At 35.7% G+C, this 15,569-nt stretch overlaps 1 protein-coding gene across 1 annotated transcript; it reads left to right on the forward strand.

Moving 5' to 3' along the window:
* The first annotated feature begins 12,831 nt into the window (after window positions 1-12,831).
* LOC123696257 (glucose dehydrogenase [FAD, quinone]-like) lies at window positions 12,832-14,735 on the forward strand. Its single transcript, XM_045642327.1, has 2 exons — window positions 12,832-12,897; window positions 13,119-14,735. The coding sequence occupies exons 1-2, from the start codon at window positions 12,832-12,834 to the stop codon at window positions 14,733-14,735; spliced, it is 1,683 nt and encodes a 560-aa protein (XP_045498283.1).
* The last annotated feature ends 834 nt before the right edge of the window (window positions 14,736-15,569 follow it).

The following is a 15,569-nucleotide window of genomic DNA, read 5'->3' on the forward strand; positions in this document are numbered from 1 at the left end:
AATTTCGACAAAATATTTGTGTATTATTTTTACACCGCCACGCCATCTAGTTGGTATTATTTCAAAGTAAAGAAGCTGGTCCATTGTTCTCCTTAGTAATTATTCTCGGTCAACTTGTACGTCTAAAGATATTATAGGTACCTATTATAATTGTATAATTGTATTATATTGCTGCTCCGCGCGGTTTCAACCCCGTGGCTCCACTCCTGTTGGTCGTAGCGTGATGACTGATGATATTATTTAGCCTATAACCTTCCTCGATAAATAGGCTATCTAACACCGAAATATTTTTTCAAATCGGACCCTGTAGTTCACGAGATTAGCGCGTTCAGACAAACAAACAAACAAACTCTTCAGTTTTATAATATTAGTATATAGATTATGCATTCCTTTGTAATTTTTTTTAAATTTTCACAGTTAGGACTCAGGAATAATGAAGTTGGTGGCGTCAGGTAGCAAAAAAGTTTGATGTGTTTTTTTATACCGAATTGCGTAGTAAAATTCTTATATTTTTTTCTTTAGAGGGGATTATATTCGGGAAATCCGTAATGTTGTTTTTTTCACGCCTCATAACGTAGAAGTATTATTTTGCATACCAATGCACAAACAGTACTGAAAAATTCTCTATATTCATTTAGCATGATAGGATTACGAATTTACGAACTTACATGACGGAAGACAGAGAAATTAAAATTACTAAATCTATTACCGAAGAAATCTGAAAATTTCTTGCGGGCACACCGGGCACACTTTTACAGAAAATGATACCTAATTATTGATGAGAATTAAATGTTATATTAATATTTAAATGTTATAAATAAATGTTATAAATAAAAAAAATACCTATAGTATCATTTTAATATCTAGAGCTTCCCGCATACATTATGCATTCCATTAATATAAATACCTATAAATACAATGAAACATAATTACCTACGTAATTATCATAATAATATGAACAAAGTTAATTAAACGTCAAAGATGTATTTTTATTAGAGATGCGCCGAATAGTGGTTTCACCGAATAACCGAATACCGAATACTATTCGGTTAAAACCTTACCGAACCGAATATTCGGCCGAATTATTCGGTTCAATGTTTTGATGTGTTTTGATGCGTAAACGGATTCTAACGGGTCGCAAGTAGCTGCTGGCTCGGTGGCGAGCGAGCCTTACCTCACCGTCTGCCACCCGCGTATATCGCCCGCGCACTCCGTGCCGTCTCAGTTGTGTTGAAACATCGCACGAATACGTTACAAATTAAAACAAAAAAATATTAAAATTTTTATATTGTTTAAAAGTTTTATATTTTACTTTAAGTTAGTGTTTGCAACATGAGCGCACGTAAAAGATCGCGAGCTTGGGACTTTTTTGATGAAATGCAAGATGACAAAACAAAAGTTAAGTGTAATTTGTGTGATTGTGTTATTTTTCGTGTGTCATATTCTATTGGGACTAAAAGCATTGTCTTCAGACTTCAGGATTTAAAGTATAATAAATATTAAATACTAACTAAGTGCTAATAATAAACATGATTAAATTATGTTGATGTAAATTTACAAAATAAACGTTGATTTGAAATGTAATGATTGTTTTATTTTATACTAGCTTTCCGCCGGCGGCTCCGCCCGCGGTTTCAAAGAAAAACTCGCATAGTTCCCGTTCCCGTGGAATTTCCGGGATAAAACCTATCCTATATTACTCGTGGATAATGTAGCTTTCGAATGGTAAAATATTTTTTTAAATCGGTCCAGTAGTTTATAAGCCTATTCATTACAAACAAACAAAGTTTTCCTCTTTATAATATTAGTGTAGATACCTTAGGTTCAACACATTCTTCATAGGATTTCTTTGACTTGTGCAGTTTAGTATGACATAAATCATTCATAATATGAAGTTATTTATTTAGTTCTATAGCCAAGAAAGTAGAAACACTCATACCGAATATATTCGGCATCTAAACCGAATAATTCGGCCGAATACGAATAGTGAAAAAGATGCCGAATATGCCGAATACCGAATATGTATTCGGTATTCGGCGCATCCCTAATTTTTATCATAATTATTACCTATGTGAGATTTTAAGTAATGGAATAATTTAATCAATAATAATTCTGATTACATCATTGCTTGTGTAAATAAATGGCAATTTTCATTTAAATCGGAAGGTCGTTTATCTTTGTATGTAAAACCATTACAGTACCTATATTTGTCGTAATTATTGTTATAGTTACGAGTTTTCATTTAATAGCTTCTATCGCGGACCTTGAGCGCGGGGACCGAATCGAGAAATTCCGTAACGAAAAAACCTCACGCTCCCCACTCCGACGGGCTCGGAGGTGTGGCTTGAAGGCATGCTATGCAATAGCTTTACCGCGGCAGTCCCCGAGTGCCACACGTCTTTTTTAATAAGTTCTTGGTATTTTCATTTACTTTTTTATTTTATTATTTCCATAGAATTATATTTTATAGTCAGTTGTTGCGATGTACTGAAAATTGCATCATTTTAATGAGGCTTAGGCTGAAACTAAAACGAACGAAACTTAATTTACCTACTGTTAGTACCGATATGATATTATCGGCTCAGATCAATGCAAAAAAGTGTTACTTCATAAGGTTTACAAGGAAATTAAATTCGATAAACTATAATTACAGTATAGGCGACCATACAATTCAAGAAAAAAGCTTGGTCCGTGACTTGGGTGTTTTAATGGATAGCAAACTGCAAACTAACATACCTACAACACATAGACAATATTACTGCTCGTGCCTCTAAAATGCTGGGTTTTATTATGAGGAACTCCAAAGGATTTAGAAATTATAAAACTAAAGTTACATTGTATAACACCCTCGTGCGCAGTGTATTAGAATATTGTTCTACTGTCTGGAGGCCACACTACGCCACACACTAGGGTTGCCAGATGGCCGGGATTTCCGGGATTGTCCCGGAATTTCGCGTGCTGTCCCGTGTCCAGTAATTTTACTTTGCTGTCCCGGAATTAAAAAAACCTAGTTTTGCTGCTTTGCGGCTGCAAAAGTCAAACATAGCGTTCTCGCGCTGCAGCTGCGTTAGGTGAGCGAGGGCCGTGAGCGGCTCGCTTCGCTCGACGAGTCGCCATCCGCACTCTATTAGTTTTTTATATTAGATAATAAATGATGATTAAGTATTATCTACCAAGAAATGATGATTAAGTTTTAGAAGGTAATCGTTATAAAGTTCTCAATATTTGTTCTGTATTTTATTTATCTTACAAAATACCTGATGTTGATTTTCTATCAAAGTTTAATTGATATGTTATAGACATACACCGAAAGCTCGGGCACTCGTAGGTTAGACTGGACAATCTCAGGTCTGACATAATGACTTGGTCAAAACCCAAATAAATGTAATATTTCGGCCTTTTACTAAACAATTTTCGTCAAACCTGGGAGAAATTATAATTTTTCTGACAGGGTGAGGTATTGATTTTAATTTTTATTGTTTACTAGCTTACCACCCGCGGCTTCGCCCGCTTTCTCTAAAACGATTTGAGATTTAAACTATCCTATCTCTCAAGTTGGATCGAACTGCACATGGTGTGCGAATTTTATTATAATCCGTTAATTAGTGGCTTAGGAGTCTATTGAGGACAAACATTGTGAAAAAAAATTATCGACGACTGACCGAGTTTTGCAGATGTTAGTGAACTTAGCAGATCAATGTCCAGCAGATCAAAAGAAATGTGAGTTCTTATCGCATGCAGACTAAACAAAAAAATTATCTGCTAAGGGAAGTTGGCAGATCCTTTTTTAAAATGTCGTTGTTTAAGGTAAAAACGCCAGAACTATTTCTAAAAAGTATCAGGAACTGTAGAACTCAACTGTATGCGACAAGGACTCATTTTTTTTTGATTCGCTAAAAATGAACTGCTACGGGAAGTTGGCAGATCATTTTTTCAAATGTTGTTTTTTTAAGGTAATAACGTCAGAATTATTTCTAAAAAGTATCAGCAACTGTAGAATTCAACTGCATGCGATAAGAACTCACATTTTTTTTTGATCTGCTAAAAATGATCTGCTACGGGAAGTTAGTAGATCATTTTTTCAAATGTCGTTTTTTAAGGTAAACACGCCAGAACTATTTCTAAAAAGTATCAGCAACTGTAGAACTCAACTGCATGCGATAAGAACTCACATTTTTTTTATCTGCTGGACATTGATCTGCTAAGTTCACTAACATGTTTTGCAGTCGCTTCTAGAATTGACCAAACCAAAACAGAACAATTTGCGGTCAACGTTCGACTGAAAAGTCAGGAGCTCCTAGGTTCGAGTAAAAATACTTCAGACATGTATTTCGAGGATTGCCCGATGGCTTTTGCCAAACGCAAGATAAACCAGTCCTTTTGCGAAGAAATTATGTGTTTCGGGATTTGACTAAAACAGATACTTAACTGAAAGAGTAAATGTCTCAGTTTCTATTTAAAGTTCATTTGTCATATTTAGGCCTTAAAAGTTACTTCGAAAAGTTGAATTACAATTTTTTTTATTATTTTGACAGTTTAAGAATGTAAGTACTTAATTAAATAAAAATTTTATTTTCTAAAAAAAGTATTTTTAAGCTATTGCATAGCTTCTATCGCGGACCTTGAGCGCGGGGACCGAATCAAGAAATTCCGTAACGAAAAAACCTCACGCTCTCCACTCCGACGGTTGGAGGTGTGGCTTGAAGCATGCTTTACCGCGGCCACGGCAGTCCCCGAGTGCCACACGTCGTTTTTTTTTATCAACCAAAACTTCGTGGTAATTCTTACTTAGTTTAGCCTTGGACCAAAGACCAAAACTCTGATTCCGTTCGGCGCCCCACAAATGTCCCGGAAATGATCAGCCAGGATCTGGCAACCCTACCACACACACTTTACGTCTCGAACGCATCCAAAAGAGATTTTTATGGCATTTACTACATAATTGCGGAACACCAAGAAAAAAACCACACTCATATAATGACCGACTGACTTACTTCAACATGAACTCGCTCGAAGATCGAAGAGACATTATTGATCTACTTTTCGTATCTAAACTTTTTAATAATAAAATTAACTGTCCCCAATTACTAGCAAGATTCAACATTCGTGTACCGGCTAGATATCCCCGCTTTAAAATAACCCCATTAGCTCCTCCACTCCGCAAATCCGTTTCCGGGGCCAACTCCCCACTACCCAGACTATCAAAAATAATCAATAAATACAGTGATAAAATCGACATCTTCTTCCATACACCCAACAAGCTCCGTTCTATAGTGAAGGATATACAAAAATTGATACCTTAAATTGTTGTCATCATCATCTATCATCTATTAATTAAAAATTATTATTCTTTTAATAATAAAAATAACTTTGTAAAAATAATTTTGTATTGTACTCTTAAGAAATAGCTCTGTATAATTGGCTCATGCTGTGTTAACCTCTAATTGTTTGTTACTTTATCGCAAGAACTATATGTTATGTAATAATAATTATATCAAAGAATCATTGTAAACAAATGTTGGTTAACCAAATAAATAAATAAATAAATAAATAAATAAATCTATACGACATCTTCTTGGTGTGGGATTTCATAAATCTCTGATATCTTCATTTCCCTGCGACATATCCTGGATGCTTTTAGCTAATTCACGACAATACCAAAAAGGTGTGTCTAAAAATATACCTACATCGATGAGAGCTTCCTTACGTGCCGTAAATGATAATAATGATAATAACCTGATATTTACCACATTTATCCTCTAATTGAACAAACCAATATTATCTATTTTTCGAAACAATGATAAATTAATGTAATGCTTGTTTTGTAATTGTTCAATCGTAGTAAGCTAAACGTTTGTGATATTGATAGACGGATAAAAAACTTATTGTTTGAGGTGTGGACTGTGGTGTTTACTGTTTACACTTCCGCATTAAAGTCGGAAGATCCTGAGCGAAGATTAGCGTCAATACGGCTCATTACCTTAAACATGAATATGTATTTTAATTTATTCAACTCATCTTATATTATCGTTGGATATAATATGTTACACTTTAGTTGGTTGTGGCCACTGCTTCGGTTTACTTGAGTTTTAGTTAGTTGATTATATAGTGAGTTAGTTGACAGAGTGGAATTTTGACGCGTTATTGTTTGGAAAATCTGAAATACCTAAGATGTCTTCTAAGTATGTGTTTCTTTTGTAAATTTAGTGAGTCAGCATTAGGTATTCTGCATCTCATAGCAATGTAACGTTAAATATACTCATAACGATAGTTAATTTTGTTCATTCAATGGGTATATCCCGCCAAACACGTTATATTTTATATACCTACTTAGATACTTATTATTAAATTTTTTAGACGAGTAGCAGACAACTTGCTACCTGATGAGGTTATTGTTGAGAGGTCAGCTCGGCTGCTTCAGAAGATATTGGCTATCAAGCGGATTCAATTGCTAGTTTTTGGTAAGCTCTCTAGCATACCTACTTAGTCACTAAAATTATTATCAGAAAACCAAGTACTCCGCCCCGTCTCTCTGTTTGTCTGTTCATAATAAACTCAAAAACGATTGCACTGATTTTTACCTTTTTTTTGGTGGTGGAGTCGGTGGAGAAGAATAAAGCTTTCTTCTCCACCGACGCCATATAATTTGATAAATCTTTACGACGCTGGCAAGACAGCGGGCAGAAAGCCTGTGTCTATAGCTGTACTCTATATTATAACTACGTAAATAATTATAAATTTATATAAGAATATAAAAAATTCGATCACGAGGCGGGACTCGAACCCGCTTCCTTTTTCCATATACTTTATTAATTATTATATTTATAGTATACCTTATACTTACATTGTTTTCTGGAAGATATAAATTATTTTCAAAACTGTATCTTTAGGAGACTGATTAGGTCTCAAACGCACCAAAGGGTTGGTAAGTTTCGAGATCTTTTAGGTCTCCAAAGCACCAGCTGGAAGTTCTTTGATATAAGGCGCAGGGAACGTGTTAATCCGAAGGTCAACGTTCTAGTGTTTGAAATATCTTAAATTTCTCAAAGTATTGCCTATATTAATAAACTTAATAGACAATAACTTTCTTTCATTTAAAAATTATCTCGTTTAGCTGATAATTGTTTAGTATTCCTCCCCTCACTCGTAATTAGCGAGTAGAGCCACGACGCAGCGTTGTATCACTGAGCAAGTAGTTTGAAATTTCACATCGGATAGGGTGTACGTGGGCAGAATTACAAGTCTTTTAGACTTAGATAATATAATATTTACTGGTTCTAAAGGATAAATAATAGTTACCTATATAATGTACACAATACACACTTTTCTATCTTGATAAGCTGTCGTTATATTTTGATGAGATGGAAGCCTCAGAGGCTTTTGTATGTGATATGATGATATCGAATGAATAAGCGACCAGCAACTAGTATTTCTTTGATAGACTGTTAAAATTTCATACTACATATGTATAAAGTGTAATATTTTACCTAACTTTTTACTACCTATAATGAAGAAAACGTAATGTAAAAAAGAAGAAGTTTACATAATATAACACTCAGACAAATACAGTGAAAAACCTATACCTACTACTTACATTACAATATTTAACAAAACATAGACAAAGGTGTAATAATATAATGTAACCGTAAATAATTATATTGTCTGGAAATTGGATTCAGAGTCCAGCTTCACTTTAAATGTATACAAACTAGCGAACTTAGATAAGCTTTCATATAATTTAAATTTTAAATGATAATATTATAGAACGCTACAAAACGATAACGACTGCTTTTGAACATAATATTCATGAAATGCATGTGGGAACTAATTATTCAGATGCACGTACACAGTCTACAATTCAAATTTTGTAAGTGCACAAGATGTTTTACATTATATAATATTATAAATAGTTATATGTTCAAGCGAGATCTACATCACATAAGTAAAAAAGGGCGAAATGGCAAGACACGTCCGTAAGGAAATTCGATCAGTGTACTGAATGTAGGTACATAAAACCGGCCAAGTGCGATTCGGGTCCGTGCTGTGGGAGCTCCATACAAACCTTTTTCTTTTACCTACGCATATAATACATTGTTTTGTTCAAATATCCAGTGGGTTATGATTCCCTTGTGAATGTCCCACATTTGCAACTTAATTGGCTTGTTAGTTCAGAAGTTTCATTTTTTTCATTACCTATTAGTGTTTGATATAAATTTTAGCCCGATACCTCGGCGCGTTTCTGAGAAAAAGGGCCTTGACTTCTGTCAAGACAGGCAGACAGATGGACAACAAAATTTATCTCGTTTTTTCTTCTTGGAACTTGAACCCTAAAAACGTATTCCACAAGGGAATTGCGAACCAAAAAACGAATTTACGCAATTATAGAGAAAAGTTTATTTTGAGAAAAAACAGCGGCAATATCTTTATTGAAGTGATGAGTCAAATTATTGCTACTAAGCAGCTAGCTCAGCTGAACTGTCTCGCTGTTGTAACGACTCCCTAACACTGTGGTTAGCTTGTTTACGACAATATTGCCTTGCTATATTCTCCAATTTATATTGTGTTAGTTTTGGCTAGAAAAATATTCTATGGATTCAGCCCATTGCACATTGACAGAGCAACGAGTAATTTGAAAGAGTGAAAAAATATTAAATATCTATGCAAAAATTGTAATGAAAAATCTCTAAGATAAGTTCTATAAGAACGGTAGGTAATATAATAATATTGAGTTTCTATAGTGTTGTCCATTACCAAAGTCTAAAGATTCTTATAACATGATAAACAAGCAATATATTTTCTAAGCTGTTTTAAATTATTGGAAAGCGACCTCAAAAGCTGAATTGTAGTAATTCCGAGACAGAATGCAATGTCCCAGCCCGGGGGCAAACGACGCTATTCAGTGGTCATTTGGCCCCAATGTTTGCTGACGGTACTGTAGGTATACATTCTCTGAAGATTTCTATCCGATGCTTTATCTAGACACGCGGCAGCGTGTCTAGCCGAGTTCAAGCGAAGAGAACTGGCGAGCAGCAGCCGTGTGTATATTTACACGAACCATTTCGAGCCACTTTTCACCCCCTTATAACTCGAAAACTATTTAAGTTATATAAACCAAATTTGGTACATATCAAGAGGACCTCAAGATAAACAAGAACCGTAAATTTCATAAATACAGATTAAACGGTTGCGTAGATATTAATATCCAAAAATCGCAATTTTTAAGACTGACTGACTTATAGACATATACAAAACCTAACCCACTTCCAGATGACCTAGAAAGTTCAAATTTTGTAATCAACTAGGTAATAGTGAGTGTACAAAGTAAAAAATCAGAAAATACTGAATTTATTTGTATTTAATTTTTTTTTCAATGACATAAATTTTGTTTGTATGGAAAAATGGAAAAGTTTAAAAAAAAAGAAAATAGTATATTCACCTTACTAGTCTTAAAAAATAGATCAAAACTAATCAGTGGCCGAAAGAAATTTTGAAATCCATCAATAAATGACTTAGATATAGATTATTGAAGTTTACATATTTTAGGACGAAACATCTGTAGATTCGAAGCGCCTCTGACATCACACTCACTCGCGCTAGTATCGCTAGGGCGGATTACTTCGATTGCATGATTTCTTTATTCAAAACTGTTATTAAACGTAAAATAAAAGAACATTGTACCTAATAAAAATATTGCTCATACAGTTAAAAATAATATATAATTTTACATATTCACATTTATTTATTCTTTATATATGAGTGTTTAGTTTAGTTTTAATTTCAGTGTAAATAAATAAATAAATAAATAAAATCTTTATTTTACTTTAAACATGGTATTCAATGGTGAATGGTGATACAATTATATTAATAAAGCACAAACATGTTTAGCCAATACAAGCATGCAAATGGTGTAATGGAAGAAGGCTTCGTCGAAGGTCGAAATGATTTAATTTGCGTAATATTAATATGAGTGAAACATCTTTAAGCGCGTTTAGAGTAAAATTTCAAGATCGCGTCATGGCAATACCGTAACGTCATGGAGTAAGGCGACGATTCTTCTACAACGATCTTTGCATCTTGGTAATAGTGTGTGTACAAATTCACGCTGGATGTTTAGAAAATCATGTAATCTTTTAAACAGAAAACGAGTTTAAAAAATTGCAGATAATGACGGGGCAATGTGCGCTGACATTCATAACATACAAGAAAATATAGAAAATAATACTAAACAAACCATACAGAGAAACCGCAAGAAAAAAAATCGTATATAAAAAGTATTATATTTATAAAGTAAATCAAATTTGCAGAGTATTTTTCTGTACAAAAAGTAATGATATCCCACCAAAAACATAAATGTAAAAATTGGAGCCGAGTTCAATCGTTGACTTAATTTGCCAAAAAAAGAAAATATGAGATCTAAATGTGTGCCAAGTTCTGCAGACAGTCCAGAAATTTATTTACAAAGATGTATTAAGTTCTTAGGTTGACTGAAAACTCAATTGTTTTATTTTCCCTTAGAGAACAATGTTTATTCCAAAATATAACTTTTTTAATTTGAATAATATAATTATTTTCACAAAGCAAACAACTAATGACCTATTGAACCCCATAATTTGATGAGGCTAGTTTTACATACTGTTTATATTTTGTGAGGTTCTAAAAACTAGCCTCATCAAATTATGGGGTTCAATAGGTCATTAGTTGTTTGCTTTGTGAAAATAATTATATTATTCAAATTAAAAAAGTTATATTTTGGAATAAACATTGTTCTCTAAGGGAAAATAAAACAATTGAGTTTTCAGTCAACCTAAGAACTTAATACATCTTTGTAAATAAATTTCTGGACTGTCTGCAGAACTTGGCACACATTTAGATCTCATTTCTTTTTTTGGCAAATTAAGTCAACGATTGAACTCGGCTCCAATTTTTACATTTATGTTTTTGGTGGGATTTACAAATTACTGTTAGCCAAATGCCTTCTAGGCTGGTTAAAATTCAAAATTCAAATTTTAGACGTTTCAAAGCTATTACCGGTACAAATGATGTAGATTTAGGTCTATTTCGTATTAATAATGATTAATGTTAAGAGTTCCGTATATACCTAGCATCGGATTAAGAAGTATTCATGAATTTTACATTACTATACTGTTTCTTGTGTTAATCCTATCGTATGGGTTTTTATCATTTTTCTTATACCGGTTCATAAATCGTGTGTTACAAAAAAAGCTTAGGAAATATCTATGTAAGAGCTACGAGGTTTCAAGCAACTTAACATAAATTGCTTAGTTCGACATTGAATGAGTCAAAGTCGAACCTTTTGGTTGGAGTTTGAAGTTCAAATCGAGTCTTTGTCGATTACAACTGGGTTATGAATAATTATAACCAAATTCGTAGAGCCGCCCACAACTAAGATTGTCACCTATCATATAACTTTAGAATATTAAAATGTGTTCCTTATAATTAAACCTTTCGTAACCGATAGATAGGCTGTTGTAGCCATAGTTGTAGCCTACATAAATTTCTATCAATAGACTATAGTTTGTCTACAGATTTCTTCTAAAATTATACAAATATTAATATCTAAGATCCGGAATTAGAACAATATGCTAACCGTCATCTATTTTTTATGTTGATTTCAATGTTATATAATTTATAAAAACATCCTCTGATACTATCTTAGATACCATAAGTCTGTATGTTCATTTCTTAGGTATGTGCTACAGCTGAAACTGCTCGACAGATTTTGACAAATTATTATTATTAAGTGTTGCTGTATCATCAGAATGTAATAGAGAGTACATAGGATTTATTATAGTCTATGTACACAATTAAAATAATACTAAAATTGCGGATATAAAAAAATCGATACCTAGCTAATAATCTACTAATATTATATAGCTGAAGAGTTTGTTTGTTTGAACACGCTAATCTCGGGAACAACTGGCATCTCGCTAAGACCAACAGGAGCGGAGCACTGGGGGTAAAACCGCGGAGCACAGCCTGTAATATATAAGTTATGACGCCATCAGCATCTTAAATTGTTTAGTCCAACTACGTAATTTCATTATTATACATTATGTTGTTATTCCATTTTTGGATTAATTAGTACCTAATCTAACAAAAAATGCATAATTTAATAGAATTTTCCTTTTTGTTCTTGTTTTTTTTTCTTTTCGCTTCATAAATTTCTAAAACTGGGTTTTTTTCCCAGGTATAACTTTATTCAAATAACGAATTGATTTAAAATTCCTTTGGATGCTATTTTCATTTAGAATAAATGTAGAAAATAATAAGTTATTTTAAACGTAGTGTTTGTATTTGCAGTAACTTTGGCGATGCTGACGTTACTGTGTTTCACAGAACAGACATCAAAGCTGAACAACATTGCTGATATTCTTCGCTCCTTACTTGAGGATAAAGTTAACGGTACGTTAGAGCATCGTTTAGCACAGAAATGTACTAGATTTATTTTAACTGTTCCGCAGTTTTAAACAGGTTCCATCGGTAAATGTTACGTATATGGCCCTTAATTTTAAAGGACTTACATGTGTCAGGATTAATGTACTTATCCTATTTTACCAAGTAACATTTTAACTTTCAAATAAAAGATTTTACAGCAATCGTTATCTCTTTGCCAAATAATTATATCGGTAGGAGTACATAAAATGAATTGCCTGTCTATTTCCAGATAGGGAAGAATACGAGTACATAGTGGTAGGCGCGGGCGCGGCGGGTGGCGCTGCGGCGGCGAGGCTCGCGCTGGCCGGCCACAGCGTGCTGCTGATAGAGGCTGGCGGAGACCCGGGAATTATTACCAAAGTACGTGCTTTTACAATGTATTGTGTCCAATTACTTAAGTGGCAATTACCGAGAATAATAAAATTTAATTTTAATAATAATGTAATTTTTATTGTTCAGAACGCCTGGATTCGATTTAACCCGTATTTTAACGTGGGTAACTCGATTATTTTTAAATACAGTTTTCTTATCCCTACCCTTATATGGTTACTTTTTTTAGGAACAGATTTCGTTGTTGTTTCAAACTTTACCTAACTAACTGACTGATAGATATTGTCACATGAATTTAAGTAGATATTCATTACCACATTTCGTCTCCCCAGGTGCCTGGCTCGGGGGGTGCTCTGATCGGCAGCAGCTACGACTACGCGTACGGCACGCGGCCCAACAACGTGTCGTGCCTGGCGTCGCGCGGCGCGGCGTGCCGCTTCGCACGCGGCCGCGTGCTCGGGGGCTCCACAGCCATCAACCTCATGATGTACACCCGCGGTAGCCCACACAACTACGAATACGACCTGCCCGGCTGGACCTGGGACGACATCAAGCCGTATTTCCTGAGATACGAAGGGCTACGAGACCTCCACAAATTGCCTGCGTCATCGCGCCCGTATCATAACACGTCTGGAGTCGTTCCTATCGGATACTTCCAGGACGTTAACAATCCGTGGCAGAAAAGGATCATTAAAGGATTCAATGCTCTCAATATTCCTTTTAACGCGGATATTAATGGGGCATCACAAATCGGTGTATCTAAAGTTCTAGCTTTCACTGCGAACGGTGAGCGCGTCAACACGGCCGAATCTTATCTCAATATTCCCGGCGTCAGGAAAAACTTACGCCTCCTTAAAAACACAAAATGTTTGAAGATTATTATCGACGAGAGGAACACGGCGAAAGGTGTTATAGTCATTCGCAATAATGAAATATATCGGATGTACGCGAAAAAGGAAGTCATTCTCAGCGCAGGAACGATCGGTTCGACTCATTTATTATTACTGTCCGGGATCGGCCCAGCAGAGCATTTGCGAAAGCATAACATTCCAGTCAAAGCCGATCTGCCCGTCGGTAGAGATATGTCCGATCATTTTGCGCCTTTAGTATATATGAAAGTAAACGATCAACCGACAAAATCAAATGTTTTAGCCGTGGGCTCAAAAGTAATAGAGGGATTAGAATGGCTCCTGGCGCGACGCGGCCCGCTGTCGACTTCGGGGCTCACAGATATAACCACGTTCGTGAATACAAAATGCTACGACTTTAAATTGAAGCGGCTGCTACACGACCGGCCGGAGTGTGACGTGCCGACGTCGCAGTACATCCACGCGTACTTGGAGCGCGGTTTCGCCAGACTCGCGAAGCCGATATACGACCGAGTGATCGGACACGTGCCCGAGGTCGCGGACCAGATGGTGGTGGAGAACGACAAGAGCGGCTTCATCGTGGTCACGTTGCCCGTGCTGCAGCCCTACTCCCGCGGCTGGATAGAGCTGGCGAGCGCCGACGTGTACGACGCGCCGGTGATCAGCCCCAACTACTTGCACGACGACCGCGACGTGCAGGAGATAGTGCGAGCTATCAGGATCCTGGAGGACCTGACGCAGACACCGGAGTACAGGGCACAAAACGCGTCGCTGTTTAAATACAAGCTGGCGGGTTGTCCGGACGGAGAGGAGGAAGGTTACTGGGCGTGCTACGCGCGGCACATGACGTACTCGGTGTACCACGCGGGGGGCACGGTGTCGCTGGGCGGCGTGCTGGACGCGCGGCTGCGGGTGCGCGGCGTGCGGCGCCTGCGCGTGGCCGACGCGTCCGTTCTGCCGCGCCTGCCCGCCGCCAGCACGGCCGCCGTGGCGCTCGCCATCGGGGAGCGGGTCGTAGACTTCCTGCTAGAGGACGATACACACAATGCGTGTGCATATGGGAATGCTACGATGTTATAGACAGTGTACTTAGGATTGTTAATTTATTGACTTGTAAATATATTATTTATGTGAATCTTAGATTTAGTTTGTAAGTTGTTAATAAAGTTTTGCTTAGAATTGTTGTTGTCTTATTTTCCTTTTTTCCACACAAATATTCATAACGCATTATTCGCGTAAAACGCTGCAGCAATTAATAATAGTTTGGAAAATCCAAAAGTGCACGCCTCATAATCTCATCCTTTACAATAAAATTGATTATTTATAAAGAGTACACTATAAATATAAAAAAGAAATAAAATAAAACAGTTGGAAAAGTAAAGAAAGCGGTACCGTAATAATTGAGCTATTTTTCTTGTGGCCCCACCTAGATGTGAAACTGCGCAGGTTTAAGGGACTGACTACCAACTTATTTTTTTAAACCTTGGCTTATAGTATAAGGAATCCAGTTTATAATGGTGAATTTGGAGTAGGTACACTATAAATATAAAAAAAAAAATTAAAATAACATAAAGAATATAATATATAGATATACTAAAATTATGGAGAACAGTCGTTATTTTTTTTTGTTTATTTAATAACAATTAAACCACATCGAATCAGACCCTGAAAAATGAAAGGGTTCTATTCCTGAGCATACTCAAGCGTAAGAGAAAAAAAAAGACTCGATTAGTAAAGTATTTCGGTCGCTATCGTGTTAACAAGAAAATCCTCCGCACATACAGACACACGGACGTCCAAGACAGAACTTTTTTAAACTGTTTTTTAACTAGTTTAAATAACCAAAATGACATCAAAAATATCATGAATGTTAAAAATAGTGTTTTTTCTTAATATGTGTGTGTATGTATTATC

The sequence above is a fragment of the Colias croceus genome, chromosome 12, assembly GCF_905220415.1.
Source record: "Colias croceus chromosome 12, ilColCroc2.1".
Classification (NCBI taxonomy): domain Eukaryota; kingdom Metazoa; phylum Arthropoda; class Insecta; order Lepidoptera; family Pieridae; genus Colias; species Colias croceus.

Coding starts and splice junctions, on each gene's coding strand:
- LOC123696257 (XM_045642327.1), top strand. CDS start 12,832: ATGTATTGTGTCCAATTACTTAAGTGGCAATTACCGAGAATAATAAAA. Junction 12,898..13,118: donor AATTTAATTTTAATAATAAT/GTAATTTTTATT, acceptor TCGTCTCCCCAG/GTGCCTGGCTCGGGGGGTGC.